At 55.6% G+C, this 15,121-nt stretch overlaps 1 protein-coding gene across 9 annotated transcripts in view; it reads left to right on the top strand.

Moving 5' to 3' along the window:
• Positions 1–2,690: 2,690 nt before the first annotated feature.
• The window catches only part of CRTC1 (CREB regulated transcription coactivator 1), a 73,737-nt gene continuing 61,306 nt past the window's right edge, over positions 2,691–15,121 (top strand). For all 9 annotated transcript variants that reach the window (XM_029216509.1, XM_029216506.1, XM_029216500.1 and 6 more), the window contains exon 1: positions 2,691–2,861. In XM_029216509.1, coding sequence (XP_029072342.1) covers positions 2,736–2,861 — 126 coding nt within the window. In that variant the 5' untranslated portion in view covers positions 2,691–2,735. The remainder of the gene's footprint in view (positions 2,862–15,121) is intronic.

Here is a 15,121-nt window from a genome sequence, read left to right as displayed (position 1 = left end):
GCCTTTGATGAAGGGAGAAAGTGATAGAGTCAGGGCTGGGTTCTGCCTGGGTCACCAGACGCCCTGGCCTCACCCTTCTCAGGGCTGGGGGTCAGTGGAGTGGGAGGAGGGCTTTGGTCACTGTCTGGCCATTGTGCAATAAGCAGGCTTGTGGCTTCCTCTGACTCATCACCAGGGTTTAGGATGGATCGAGATGCTGCTGGGGTGCGGGGTAAACGGGGGTGAGTAGGGCGAGCACTGGCCCCTCACCTCTGCCCTGTGGGCACGGCCTCTTGCTGTGGCCCCTGCTCCCCCTGAAATCTTCTCTCCTCCATCTTTCTGTGCAGAAACCGGCTTAGTGCAGCCTTATGTAAGTGATCTGGGTAACCAGCATTTTTTGAGCACTTATTATGAGCCAGGCACTTGACATATATTAACCTCATTTAAACTTGACAAAACCTGGTGTAGAGAAGGAAGCCGACCTCTGCTGTCAGGCCCGAGTTCCAGTCCTGGCTCTGGCGCTTAACTTGTTATGGGCAGCTGCCGTCCCTGCTGTCTGTCACTATTTCCTCTCCAATCTCAGGATGGTGGCAGGGACTAAAAGTCACATAAATAGAATGTCCAGTCCCTTACCTGACTCCCAGAAGCTTCAGTCTCCGTGCCAGGGAGAGAAGATGGACTTCAAATCGACTTCAGCAAAAAAGAGCATGAATTATTGGCTCATATAACTGAAAAGGCAGGAGTGTCTAGCTTCAGGTATGGCTGGATGCAAGAATTCTGAGAGTGTCTTTGCCTACATTTGGTTCTGTTTTCCTTTGTGTGGGTTTACTCTCAGGCCACCTTTCTCTCTCTTTTTTTTTTTTTGTCCACGCGTACTGTGCGACTTCTAGGACAGTTCCCTAACCAGGGATTGAACCCAGGCCACGGCAGTGAAAGCACAGAATCCTAACCACTAGACCACCAGGGAATTCCCCAGGCCACCTCTCTTCAAGTGGTGACCTCTGGCTCTGCAAACCTGTGTTATCCTTCAAATCAGCCACCCAAGCAAAGAGGGTGCTTCTCTTTCCCATGCTTCAAACAAAAATTCCAGACTTGCATCTCATTGGGCAAACTGGGTCACATGCCTGCCCTGACCCAATCGTGCTGGTCAGAGCAATGGCTCTGCTGACTGGCCAAGGCTTCCAATTTGAAGGGGAGACTGTGGGGAGAGCGAGTGGTGAGACCAGCTCTACCACAAACCAGGGACTGAAAGTTGGAAAGGGTTCCCTGAAGGGTAGTTGGTTGTTGACATCCCAGATAGGTGGCAGATACTTGCTAGGCAAAAAGGCTAGAAGTCCAATAAAGTGCTCAAAACCATATGAACAAGAAGGACAAAATAGAGCAGTGGCAGTGCCCAGGACACTCCAAATTAAAATCTATGTATGTGTATGTATTTAATGTGGACTTTTCATTAAACTGTTGTAAAATGTAAATAAAAGCACGTTTGGAAAATGTTGGTTTCCCCCTATGATCTCCATCAGTGTCCCCTCCAGCCATCCCTCGCCCTGGTAAAAAAAGTGTGCTTGTTGTGCAATTAGAGATGCCCCCAATTCCCCTGGCTGCCCCTCCTGGCTTCTGCCCCACCCATGCTCCGAAATCCCTGGAGCCTCCTGAATACAAACTTGTGACATTGGTGGTTAGGGTCCCTCTGTCTGGGGAGAGACAACTAGGTGTCAGAATCCCTCTTGCCTCTCTAGGTCACCTGCCCCCCCCCCCACCTCATCACTGGGGAGACTCTGCTGTCCCTTTCACTGCTGGGTCTGGGTGGGATTTCTGGACCTGTCCTTTAGCACCCCATGGCAAAGCTGGCTTCCTTGAGCAAAATTGGACTGGAGAAATTCACAGAGAGGAGGCTGAAGCTATGTAGCTCCAGTTCTCCGAGCTTAAGGATCCAGAAAATAGGAACTGGATAGGAGATAGGAACAGGGAAAGAAAGGTGTTAAGGACGACATTGGGATTTTGGGCTGGGGACTGATCACACCCCCAAAACCATGTTGGCCATAGGAGCCTTCCTTCCTAACATCACTCTCCTCCTGGCCCATCACTGGTTTTATTTTCCACATCACATTTCTCTCCATCTGAAAAGTTCTCGGGTCATTTGTTGGTGGGTTATGTTCCAACCCCCCGCCCCGACTGTGCATCCCATGAGGGCAGGGACCACGTCTGCTTGCTCACGCCGTTCCCCCAGTACGCTTGGCACACATAGGCGCTCCATAAATGAATGAATGCATGCATGGATGAGCAACGCCCTGAACTGGTCTCTGAGCTGAACTGGTCCGAGCCCAGGCTCAGCCTCGAGTGCTACCTGTCCTTGGGATGGGTGCTGGCTCCATCTTGGTGACCTGGAAGGGTTTGCGTCCAGGAGTCTCTCTCTTGGGAGCTCCAGCGTCCCAGCCTGTCCCTTGCCCAACAGCCAGACGGCCGCTGTCCAGCGGGCCAGGAGGCGGCTCACTGCGACTGCGCCGAAAACTCCACCCTCCCTCTCCCGCCTCCCCTTCTGGCCTCTAAGCGCGCCGCCGAGGCGCGCGCATGCGCCATCGCCCCCGCGCCGCGCGCCACTCCTGTGCGCATGTGCCGCTCTCACTACAGCCGGCGCGCCTGCGCACTGCCCGCCGCCCGCGGGTCCGGCCGGCGCTTGCGTGGTGGCACCGGCGAGTGGGGGGGGGCGAGGAGGTGGTGGAGGAGGAGGAGGAGGAGGAGGAGGAGGCGGCGAGAAGATGGCGACTTCGAACAATCCGCGGAAATTCAGCGAGAAGATCGCCCTGCACAACCAGAAGCAAGCGGAGGAGACGGCGGCTTTCGAGGAGGTCATGAAGGACCTGAGCCTGACGCGGGCCGCGCGGGTAAGGGGGCTGCCCGCGCCGACCCCTCTGGGCCGGAGAGGGAGGCAGGGGGCGCGTGTCTGGCGCGTGCACGGGGTGAGGGGCGCGCGGCGGGGGCGGGGCGCGCGCGGCGGGGGCGGGACTTGGCTCGGCCCGTGGGGACAGGTGTCCCCACGCCCCGGGCGTCGTGGGCGGGACAGGTGCCCCCACATCATCGATACCTGAAGGGGTGAAGGTGTCCCTGCATCATTGCTACCTGGAGTGGGGGACAGGTGTCTTTACATCATTGTTACCTGTAGGGGCAGGGGTCTCTACGTCGTTACTACATGGAGGGAACAGGTGCCATTACATCATTGGTACCTGAGGGGGGAAAGGTGTCCCCACACTGCTACCTGAGGGGGATAGGTGCCTTTATATCACTGCTACCTAGGGCAGTGATACTGAGGTGTGTGAACTGGGTGCTGCTTGCAAGCATCACTGTTACCTGGGGAGGGGGGATAGGTGCTCCTATATCATTGGCACCTGAGGGGGACAGCTGCCCCCACACCATTGCTACCTGAAGGGGCAGGTGTCTCTCCATCATTGTCACCTGTGCACTCACTGCCTGAGCGTTGGGGGAAGGACAGGTACCCCCACTTGCAGAGCTGAGATGGGATAGGTATCTCCCTTTTGGATACCTGAGGGAAAGGTCTGGCCTCCGCTGTGGGGACCTGGGCGGGATCAGGAAGGCAGATTGGGCCGTCTTGGAGCTTGGAGTGCAGACAGCTGCCCCTTCCCCATGCAGCCCATGTGGTGGGGACCAGGTGATGTTCCTCCCACTAGGGCAAGGTACAGCTGGCCACAGATGGCCCCTGGCCCCTCAGGACCAGGATGGAGGGACAGTTCTTCAGATGGCTGGGTGCTTTTGGTGTGCAGGAGCAGGCCCGGTTACCTGCTAACCTCATCTGGGAAGCCGCTGTAGGCCTGGAGCAGGGGCTTGGCTGTGGCTGGGGTTGGGGGTCCTGGCCCTTCTTCTGGGCCCCAGCTCTCTGGCGACCACCGTGAGGTGCCAAGCTCCTTGGGTCTCGGTATCCTCCCTTGTCGAGTGTGTCTAGCAAGCCCTTCCTCGTGGGTCAGGGAGGGGAGCATGCTTTGCACAGGTGGCAGTAAATCTCTGCTTCGATCCTGCAGAGCGATGGGACCCCTGTGCTGTACCCTGGGGCCTTGGGGAGGGGTTGAGTGGGAGCTGCAGACACCCACCCCGCTGGTTTCTGGATTTGGCGTCCGATCTGACTGGCCTAGGCAGACCTACCTCCATGCCGTGAGCCTCAGTTTCTGATTCCTCAGGTGGGCTTTTGGGGTGACGTTACTTTTTAATTAGTTGCTTGTTTCTCTTTGAGATCATGACCTTAAGACTAGAATGTGTGTCTTCATTTCCGTGCATTTGTTCAGCTATATCAGTCGGGTGCTCACTGTCGGCCAGGTGCTGCTTGTCCCTGCTCCAGCCGCTTGCGGCCTCGCTCAGGATGTGGTTGGTGAATGAATGAATGAATGAAAGCACGCAGCTTGAGTGTTGCCCATACGTCAGGGCTTCTGAGTGCAGGAGTGTCCACTTCATCTTGTCTCCAGCATGTAGTGTGTGCTAGCATGCAGTAGGTGTCAAATGTATGTGGTGTGACAAGAAGAAGGGGTCACACTGGTTCTTGACAGTTCTTCATGATCCAAGGCCTGGTTTCTGCTTTAGGGTTGGAAATGAATTATTGGTGTTTTTTTGTCTGTTTGTTTTTGAATTGTTGTTGAAAAGATATCTTTAAAATAACAACTTTATTGAGATAGTACCATATAATTCACTTGTTTAAAGTGTACAATTCAGTGGTTTTTAGTACATTTACAGAGTTGTGCAACCATCACCACTGTCTAATTCCAGAATGTTTTCATCATTCCTCAGAGAAACTCCACACCCATTAGCAATCACTTCTCATTTGCCCCTCCCCCCAGCCCCTGGCAGCCACCAAGTTTTCTGTCTTTATGGATTTACCTGTTCTGGACATGTCATATAAATGGAATCATACAAGATGTGGCCTTTTGTGTCTGTCTTCTTTCGCTCAGCCTAATGTTTTCAAGGTTCATCTACATTGTAGCGTGTATCAGGAAGCTTCTTTCCTTTTTATGGCTGAGTAGTATTCCTTTGTATGGCTGGACCACATTTGTTTATCCATTCATTGGTTGATGGATGTAGAAAAGATTTTTAAGATTCGCAGACAGCAGTTCTCTCGGCCCCTGGTAACCGTTTCCCATCTCTTTCCTCCCTCGCCCTGTTGCCTTCCTTTACTTCGGGAGTTGGGGAGGTAGGGTGGGCTTGGGCCCTGGGCGGAGGTGCACTTATACTAGATTTTTACAGACAGAGCAGTGTTCTCTATTGGGGGTGATTCTGTCCTCAGGGGACATTTGGCAATGACATTTTTGGTTGTCTCGACTAGGGGAAGGGCTGCTACTGGCATCTAGTGAGTAGAGAGCAGGGATGCACCCCACGATGCATAGACGGCTCCCACCATAGACAGTGATCCGGCCCCAGGTGTCAGCAGTGTCAAGGCTGAGATACCTTCAGTTTGAAGGAAACGCTGTGTGGGCAGGGGTGCGAGCTTTGCACCCGGGCAGATAGTTCAAAACTCCACACCCACCAATACGGCTGTGCCACTGTGGGCAGGCTGGTGGCTTTGCCTGCACCTGAGACCAGGATGGGCAAGCTCTTTCCCAGCCTTTTCCGGCTATTGCACATGGCACGTGGTACATCAGCAGTGTCTGGTGCAGGCGAGTGAACCCGCCTGATGCAGGGTCCCCTCCTGCTCACCCTCCCATGGCTGCAGCCTTCTGCGCTGCCTCCGCCTGCGGTAGACACAAGCGTTTCACCTGAGAACAGGTGGGACGTGGCCAAGTTGGTACCTGCTCTTCTCAGGGGAATTCCGCAGGTCAGCACGCCCACTCCCGGAACGAGCGGGGACACTCGTGTCGATGTGTGTCTGTGCACAGCCCTTGGTCGTGATGGGTGCACCCGCAGTGCCTTCCCTTGTGAAAGGCCGGTCAGCAGGTGTTGAGCCTGATGAGTAGATCCATGCTGTCACTTCACCCAGGGGCAGGTACCCCAAGGGCTAGTTCGGGTGGCGGATGGGGTGTGACGTCCACTTTTGGGTCGCAGTGTAGAGAGGTGAGTGCACGAATGCTCCTTTCTCGTCCTCAGACTTGGGCAGCCTGATGTGCAGAGAGGGCTGTGGTGCTCAGCTGTGTGACTTCGGGCAGGTTTCTTAACCTCTCTGGGTCTCAGAATCCTGATCTGTGAGCAAGGGTAGCTTGCTTATTCCACAAAATGACATTTTTATTTGCCCAGCACGTCCCAGGGACTGTATTAGGTACTGGGGAGCCAGCAGCATATGAGGCATGTGAGGACCATGCTCTTGGGGAGCCGGCATGGTTTTAGTGGAGACAGGAGAGAATTGCTACAGATAAATGAGGCCGATGCTCTCAAAGAGAAGAAGCAAAGCAATGTGCTAGGACTGGCTAGGGCGGGAGGCTGGCACCTGGACAGTGAGACAGAGGCCCCCGCACCCCCCACCCCCACCCCATGCTGGGGAAGGGTGTCCCTTGTGAGGGAGGCAGGCGCAGAGGCCCCGAGGTGGGAAGGGCTTGGCGAGGTTGAGGCTGGCATATTGAGGGAGAGAGAGGAGAGATGCGGCTGGCCCCTGAGGGAGGGGCCCTGGGAGGGTTTGTGATGGTCAGTGGCCTGATCCTTTGCTTGTTTTTATAGTAGCTTTATTAAGATATCATTCCCAATACATTCAAACCACTCATTTAAAGTGTACTGGGACTTGCCTGGTGGCACAGTGGTTAAGAATCCGCCTGCCAATGTAGGGGACAGCCCTGGCCCCAGGAAGATCCCACGTGCCGCGGAGCAGCTAAGCCTGTGCGTTGCAACTACTGAGCACGCACTCTAGAGCCCGCGAACCACAACTACTGAGCCCACGCGCCACAACTACTGAGCCCACACACCGCAACTAGTGAAGCCCGTGTGCCTAGAGCCAGTGCTCTGCACCAAGAGAAGCCAGCGCACCTCAATGAAGCGTAGCCCCCACTCACCCCAACTAGAGAGAAAGCCTGCATGCAGCAACGAAGACCCAATGCAGCCAAAAAAAAAAAAAAAAAAGAAAAGTGTACCATCTAGGGGACTTCCCTGGTGGTCCAGTGGTTAAGACTCCGAGTTTCCACTGCAGGGGGCACAGGTTCAATCCCTGGTCGGGGAACTAAGATCCCTCAAGCCGCGCGGCACGGCCAGAAAAATAAATAAAGTGTACCATCCAGTGGTTTTTAGCATATTCACACAGTTGTGAAACCATCACCAATTTTAGAACATTTCCATCACCCCAGAAGGAAACCCCGTCCCCTTAGCAGTCACTCCCCATTCCCCCTCCCACACTCCTGGCAACCACTCATCTACTTTCTGTCTCTGTGGATTTGCCTGTTCTGGACATTTCATATAAATGGAATCATATAACACGTAGCTTTTTATGTCTGACTTTTTTCGCTCAGCGTGATGTTTCCGAGGTTCATGCATATTGTAGGGTGTATCAGTCCTTCCTTTCTTTATTAAGAATTGTGGTAAAATATACAAAACATACAGTTTACCACCTTTTTTTTTTAACATTTATGTATTTATTTTATTTATTTTGGCTGTGCCGGGTCCTAGATGAGGCACTCAGGATCTTCGTTGCGACATGTGGGATCTTTAGTTGCAGCGTGCGGACTTCTTAGTTGCGGCATGCGGGATCTAGTTCCCTGACCAGGGATCAAACCCAGGCCCCCTGCATTGGGAGCTCAGAGTCTTACCCACTGGACCACCAGGAAAGTCCCTAATTTACCATCTTAACCATTGATAAGTGTACAGATCAGTGGTATTAAGTACGTTTACAGTGTCGTGTAGCCACCGCTGTCCATTACTTCATGACTCTTTAAGGCTGAATAATACTCCATGGTGTGGATACACTGCATTTCGCGTATTCATTTGTTCACCCGTGGACACTCGGGTTGTTTCCACCTTTTTGGCTACTGTGGCTAGTGCTGCTGCGGACGTTTGTGTCCCAGTGCTTGTGTGGATGCGGGTCTTCCTTTCCCTTGGGTGTATATGCCGAGGAGTGGAGTTGCTGGTCACTCTCAAATGGTAACTCTCCATTTAATCATTCAAGGACGCTTCGTGTCTTACAAAGATGGCTGTGAGCTGAGTGGGCAAGGGGGTGAGAAGGGAAGCAGGCAGATGGTGTGAGGCCGCTGTAGCATCCCGGTTGGGGAATGGAGAAGGTGGCTTGAGCAGGGAGGTGGCCGTGGCAGTGGCCGGAGTGGTGGGTTTTGCCAGCAGAGATGACTGGATGTGTGGGTGGACCGGATGTGGGAGGTGAGGGGAAGAGATGGGGGCGTGTCGCCCACTTGCCGGGGGCTCAGGGCACAGGAGGCTCTGCCTGTAACTGATCACTGAGCATCCCAGGGAGCAGCACCTGGGCCAGAAAAAGCCCGCGTGCAAAGCAGTCCACGGTGGCCCAGCCAGGGCTGCCAGCTCTGGCTGCGCTGAAGGAGGGTGTTCTCCCGGCCCTACCCTGTGACGGGGGTGGCTCTGCACAGGCTGTTGGAAAACGGGCCTCCGGGCCGCAGGCACCGTGCAGCGGGGGCTCGGGTTAGCTGAGCGTGGAGGCCGCCCCCAGTCCTGGCCTCCATCCTGGGCTTTGGCACCATTTGCCTCTGTGCCGGCTGCTTCAAGTGTCTGGTGCCATCTGCAGCCTTAACACACACACACGCACGCAGGACTCGCCGGGCTGCTCTGCTGAGAGGATGGGGTACACTGTACCCCACCTCCAGAAAGCCCCAGCAGTCTCAGTGCTCTCCAGCTTGCGATCTGCCACACCCACTAATAGGTTGAATGGGGGCCCCTAAGAAGATATGCCCACATCCTGACTCCCAGAACCTGTGACGCTGACCTTATTTGGAAAAAAGGTCTCTGCAGCTGTGAGTAGGGTAAGGATCTCAAGATGACGTTGTCCTGGATTTAGGGTGGTCAGATGACTGGCGTCCTCACGAAAAGAGAAGACCCGGACTCACATGTGAGAGGCCATGTATGACGGAGGCAGAGATTGGAGTGTTGCAGCCACGAGCCAGGGATGCGTGGAGCCCCCAGAAGCTGGAAGAGGCAAGGGAGGATCCTCGCCTAGGGCCTCCAGAGGGAATGTGGCCCTGCCGACACCTCGATTTTGGATGTCTGGCCTCCCGAGCTGTGCAAAAATGAATTTGTGTTGTTTTATGCACCCCCCCCCCCCCGCTCCCGCCTTTGGCGGTCATTTGTGATGGCATCCCCGGGACACTCTCCCCTGGGCTGAGACAGAGCCTGCAGAGTCCAAGTACCATGCGGAACCCGCTTCGGGACGGTGGGCCTGAGGGTTGTCTGCAGATGTGCACATCTGTCCTTCTCTGGCAGGTCATGTTCCCCTCGAGGCCTTGAGTGGACCCGTCACACACCCATTGTCAGGAACTGGGGACTCTCGCTCTGTACTGGGCCTGGTGGTGATGGTGAACAAGCCTGAGAAACAGCAGCTAGAGCAAGGGTCCTGGGGCAGGAGGGGGCATCTTGTCAGGAGCTGACCAAGAGTATGGTCACAGTGTGGTCAGGGGTAAAGTCTGTCCTTTGCTCTCTCGGGTCCTGCCCCCTGCTGGGCACCGTGTGGCTTTCACTCAACCCCATTCTTGTTGCTCAGCCCCTCCTACCGGAGAGGAGGGTCGTCTTTGCCATTGTGCCGATGGGCAAGCTGAGGCCCAGTGCTGCATCCCAGCTGGGAAGAGGCAGAACTGACGTGTAGCTCTGGGATGAGCACACGCGCTGTGTCCGAAACAAGGAAGTAAGAACACAAACTAGAACCTTCAGTAGCTCACCAGAGCCTGCTTGGCCCCATGTGGACCTTGGTTTTTCCGAAACGTGACTCAGTTTCTCCAACCACGCCCCTGTTTCTCCCATGACACTTGGACCCTGGACTCCATATTTCCTTTCACTAATTGTCCTTGTCTTGGAGGCGGCGGCCTTGGGACACCATCACACACACCTTTGTGCAATGCCCATGGCTCTTTTCCCATAAAAGCCATGGTCTAGATCAGACTGGGTGCCGAAGTCTCTGTGGCTGGCACGGGACACGCTTCTGGGTTAATTGGTCCAGTTGTCATTTGGAAGGAGGCTTTCTTGGAGAGCCCTGGTTCTGTTCCCATAGGGAACTGCTGAGTGGCCCTGCCAGCCCGGGGTCCTGTGTAGAGAACCCTCCTAAAGCTCACGGCCAGCCCGGGAACCATGCGGAGTGACCTTTTTTTTGAAAAAAAAGCCTTTAAAAAATTGACGTGAAATTCACATAAAATGAACCATTTTAATACACATTTCGGTGGCATTTAGCACATTCACAGTGTTGTACAACCATCACCTCTGTCTAGTATCAGAACATTTCCATCACCCCAGAAGGAGATCCCGTCCCCATTAGCAGTCACTCCCTATCCTCCCCTCCCCCATCTCCTGGCAACCACTAATCTACTTTCTGTCTCTATGGATTGGCGTGTCTGGACATTTCATGTAAATGGGTCCATACGACATGTGGCCTTTTGTGTTTGGCTTCTTTCACTCAGCATGATGGTTTTGAGGTTCATCCACTTCGTAGCATGTGTCAGAGTGTCATTCCTTTCTGTGGCCAAATAATATTCCGTTGTGTGGATGGACCACATTTAGTTTATCTGTTACCTGTTGATGGGTATATGGCCTGTTTCCACTTTCTCACTGTCATGAATGGTGCTGCTGTGAACATGTGTGTGCAAGTATTTGCACAAGCCCCTGTTTTCACCTTGTGGGCACATGCCCGGGAGTGGAATTGCCAGGCATATTGATTCACCAGGTGGTGGCCGGTGCTCAGGGTGTGCGGTGCTGGGGCCCACCTGCTCCGGGGAATCCAGGAGGGCTTGCTGGACCTGCAGTAGGTGTGGAACCAGGGGTGTCTGTGGCTGGGTGAGGGGAGGGTGTCACTGGCTGAGGGACAGGCATGGAAGCTGAGGCCTTAGTTCCGAGGCTGCCTTCTCATTTCCTTGACTGTGACCCACTGTTAGAAATTTGTGTTTCGTGTCATAACAGCAGCCACCAACAAACATACAATTGAAACAGATTTCTCCAAGGAGTCCAGCCCTCCCTGTGTGTGTGCAAAGTTGATATAATTGGTTCCCTTCTGTTTATTATAAAATGCCAGGGACCCACTGAATTGGTTTCATAGCCCAGTAATCCAGGGCTCAGCCAGCTACACCTGTTTTTTGTAAATAAAGTTTTATTAGAACACAGCCACGCCCATTCATTCATGCCTTGTCTGTGGCAGTTGAGTTATTGCCGCAGAGACCTGATGGCTTAAAGAGGTGGAGATATCTACCATCTGGCTCTTTACAGGAGTTTGCTGGCCCTGGGCCAATGGCTGTCACCCACAGTTTGAGCCCCACTGACCAAGAGCAACAAGGAAGGTTGGGAGGATGGTGGGCAGTGGTTCTGACACTCTTGGGGGTCTCTGAACCACCTTGGAACTAAAGGATGCAGACTCTGGGCTCCCCCAAGATCCTGCTTCTGGAGGTCTGGGTGGGGACCTGAGTTCTGAGTGGGGATCTGAGGACCCTGCCATGTGGGCCTTGCTGGGAGGTCCGGACACCGGGGTCACCAGGGCTGTGCCAGGTGGAGGGATAGGGTTGGCCTCTGTCAGAGGGGTAAGTGGGCTGTCTGGCCCTTGGTTGGTGGCCTGGTGGTAATTGTTGGTCCGTACCACCAGGGAGGGTTCTGCTGTCACTGTCCCCAAGGCTGGCTCGGGGGCAGAGTGCCAGGTGACTCTTGTCCATGCAGTGGGCCTTCTGGTCCTGCTCGGGGTCACTTAGGTTACTCTGGGTCAGAATTGGGCCGTTGCGGGCGTCCCGAAGGCTGAGTGCTGGGCCTCCTCTGCCGCTCTCGGCGCCGGGAGCTTCTGGTGTCAGCTCAGTGGTACAGGCTACCTTCCGTGCTGTTCCGTGAGACAGGGTACTGGCGCCTCAGGGGTTGGGATTCAGAGTCCTTGGTGCTGGGGATTTCTTTTTAAACAGGGACCCTCTGGAAAATGCCATGCGGATGTCAGGGGTGGGGTCTGGCCTGGGGAGAGACCGGCCCGAGTGCAGTGGTGGGGAAGTGTCAAAAATGGGTGCTACAGTGTGCTCACCCCGGCCGGTTCTGCCTCTGCGGGCATTTGGCAACATCTGGGGACATCTTGGGTTGTCATGACTTGGGGCGGTGGGTGTTCCTGGCATCTGGTGAACGGAGACCAGGGATGCTGCTCAACACCCTGCAGTGTGCACAAGGCCCCTGATGTCGGTGGGTGCCGAGGCTGAGAAGCCCTGCTCCTGTGCTCCCCCGCGTGCCAGGATTGTGCAGGCGAGAAGGGGTCGGTAGAGGCCCCCGGTTCCTTGAGGTGCAGACCTTGAGCCTGGCGACATATCAACACCCCAGGCAGCTGATGGCATCCTCCCGGGTTTACTGAGGGGGAAACCACGGCTCAGAGAGCAAATGTCACAGAACATTCGAGGTGGGAGAGCTGGGATTTGACCCCTTTGGACAGACCCAGGTCACCACACGTTTTCCCCTGTCTCATGCGGCTCTGGGAGTTGGCCAGCCGGTCGGGGTGGGGCAGAGCCTTCCAGGCTGCTGGAACCCTGTGCGTGGAGGGAAGGGCTTGAGGAGCATAGACTGCACGGGCAGAGGGCTGGGGAGGGAGGCGGGGCGGGTGATGGAGGACCCTAGGCCAGGCCCTGTTTATGGGCCATGGGGTGTCATGGAAGGTTCCAGCAGGATGGTGACGTGAGTGACACGAAGGTGCGGGAGTGGCAGGGGCCATGCTTGCTAGAGCCCAGGTGCGTACACCCAGCAAGTGGTGGCGGTCACCCCGAGAAAGAGCCTGTTGCTTCCCCTGGTGCACAGATGAGAGACCAATGCATGACAGGTCACGTGGTTTGCTGTGTGTGGAGGTGCTGGGATCGACCCTGTGTCTGAATCTGGGGCCCACATTTTTCTTAATGCAGCCATAAGGGACCCTGTTGGAGGCTGAGCTTCGATTCATGTACATCTGTTGATGACCATGGCGGTCATCCATGGTGTTTTGCAAATCAGGCGTTCATTGTGTTCCTCCCTGTGCCTGCCCCACCTGTGTGTCTGTCTCTGAGCCCCCTGCAGCAGGGAGGGGACTGTAGCACCTTGGGCTCGGCACCGGTGAGGACAGAGGGAAGGCCGATTTGGGACATTTCAGAGGTAATAATGACAGGGTTTACTCAGAGGTGAGCAGGAAGGAGAGCGAGGTGGGGGAACCAGTGAGAAAGGGGTGGGGATGGGAGAGTCTCACCTCATCTTGGAGCTTGTAGGATGGATTAGCCCCCCATTTCTGGCTGGGGCGTCTCTGACCCCCTCTCCTCACCTCCCTCCCTCCACCATGTCCAGCCCTACCCCAGAGCAGAGGTGGGTGTGCCCTGCCCTGGCCAGGGGTGGCTCTGGTGCCGCTGGCTGGCTGGGGGTCCAGGTGCGCAAACAAGGAAGCCACTGCTTGCCTCTCGGGCCAAGGATTCAGAGAGAGTCAATATTTATTATTTGCCAGATGGAAATGAGGCGCTGCCGGGGCTTCCTCCTCAGGGTTCTCAGATGGGCGTGGAGGGGAGAAAGTGCTTGGGGTGAGGGGGTCCTGTAGCACCTGGCACCCAGCTTGAGACCATGCTGCTGGGCTTCTCCCTGCTTCCTCCTGCGTGAGTTTAGACCTGGGAGTCCCCTCTGGGCTCTTCTCCCTCTCGGTGAAGCGGGGGTCACAGTGGCGTCTGCCTCATAGGCTTGTGGTGAGACATAGACGGGTTAACCCAGGTAGCGTGTCCGGAATGGGGCTCGCATGTAGATGCTTGCTGCGTGCTTGCTGCTGCTACGATTCTGGAGGCGTGTGCACAGTGAACGCACGGCGGTACTCAGCGACACTGGGTGGGCAAATGGCAGGCATTCAGCAGACACTCAGCTCCTGCTCAGCAGGTACCCAGTATACCCAGCAGGTGCTCAGCAGACACAGAGTGAACCATCGGTGGGTGCACAGCAGGCATTCAGCAGGCACACAGGGTGTACCCAGCAGGTGCCCAGCAGGCGCTTGGCAGCAGGCATGGAGTGGACACAGCAGACATTCAGCAGGCACAGAGTGGGTTTTCAACAGGCACTAAGCAGATACTGGACTGTGACCCCCCTGAGGGCAGGCCTATCTCTAGTTCAGTTTAGAATCTTCCGGGTGCAAGTGTCCTCTAAAAGGGCCAGTTTCCCACCACACAGTCAGGCTTCTCCCCTTACGTAGTGGGAATGTGGCGTGGGGTCCCGTTTTCCATCTGGGAATGTGTACCGGGTGCCGAGTGGCTACAGAGCCAGGTGGGTAGTAGGATCTTCCCAGAGCTACAGTTTTCTGAACAGTTTGAGGGAGAAACTTGGAGTTTGTATTGACTATGCAGGGGTCTGGAGCGGACTGGCAGACCCCTGTGGGCTCTGGAGGGCGGGCCTGGGGCAGCGTGGTGCCTGTTCGGCCCTGCAGGTACCCTGGGCTGGGGAACGTAGGAAGCACCGGGCCCCCCAATGAGGTCTCCCTGCAGTGGCCGGGGTTTGGACTGGAAAGTCTAGTCCTTCAGTCAGTATTTATTGAGCACCTACTTTGTGCTGGGCCCTGGGGATACCTTGCAGAACAGGTGGGGAAACCATGCCAGCAGCCAGCTGGTCCCTGGCCCCAAAGTCATGGCTCTGAGAGAGTGAAATGGGATGGGAGTAGGGGGGCCCTTTGGTGGAGGTGGCGTTTGGGCTGAGCCCCGAGGCACAAGGGTGAGCCATGGGATTGGGGGATGTGAGGCCTGTTTTGGGGGAGAGCCTGGCCCGGCCGAACTCCGTGGGTGATGTGTCATGGGCCCCCGTGAGGGGTCAGAGTCCGATTCTGGGGTGGTGGGGTGCTCCAGAAAGGTTATGAGCAGGGCAGTGATGTGCGATGTAGGTTTAGCAAAGATCCCTCCAGCCACCACATGGGCACAGGCCTGGGGAGAGTGAGGGCAGGGGATGCAGGGGTCTGGGGTAGACTAGTCCCCTGGGAGGGAACCAGGGCAGGCATCCCCAAGGGGTGGTGGGTGCTGAGGGAATGAACGCTGACTCCTTACAGACCAGGACTTGCTGACTTGGCAGAAGTTCTTTC

Source organism: Monodon monoceros, unplaced genomic scaffold (genome assembly GCF_005190385.1).
Source record: "Monodon monoceros isolate NGI ecotype Baffin Bay Population unplaced genomic scaffold, NGI_Narwhal_1 Super_Scaffold_12, whole genome shotgun sequence".
NCBI lineage: Eukaryota > Metazoa > Chordata > Mammalia > Artiodactyla > Monodontidae > Monodon > Monodon monoceros.
The sequence above is the reverse complement of the archived record's forward strand: the minus strand, read 5'-3'. Positions and strand labels throughout refer to the sequence as shown.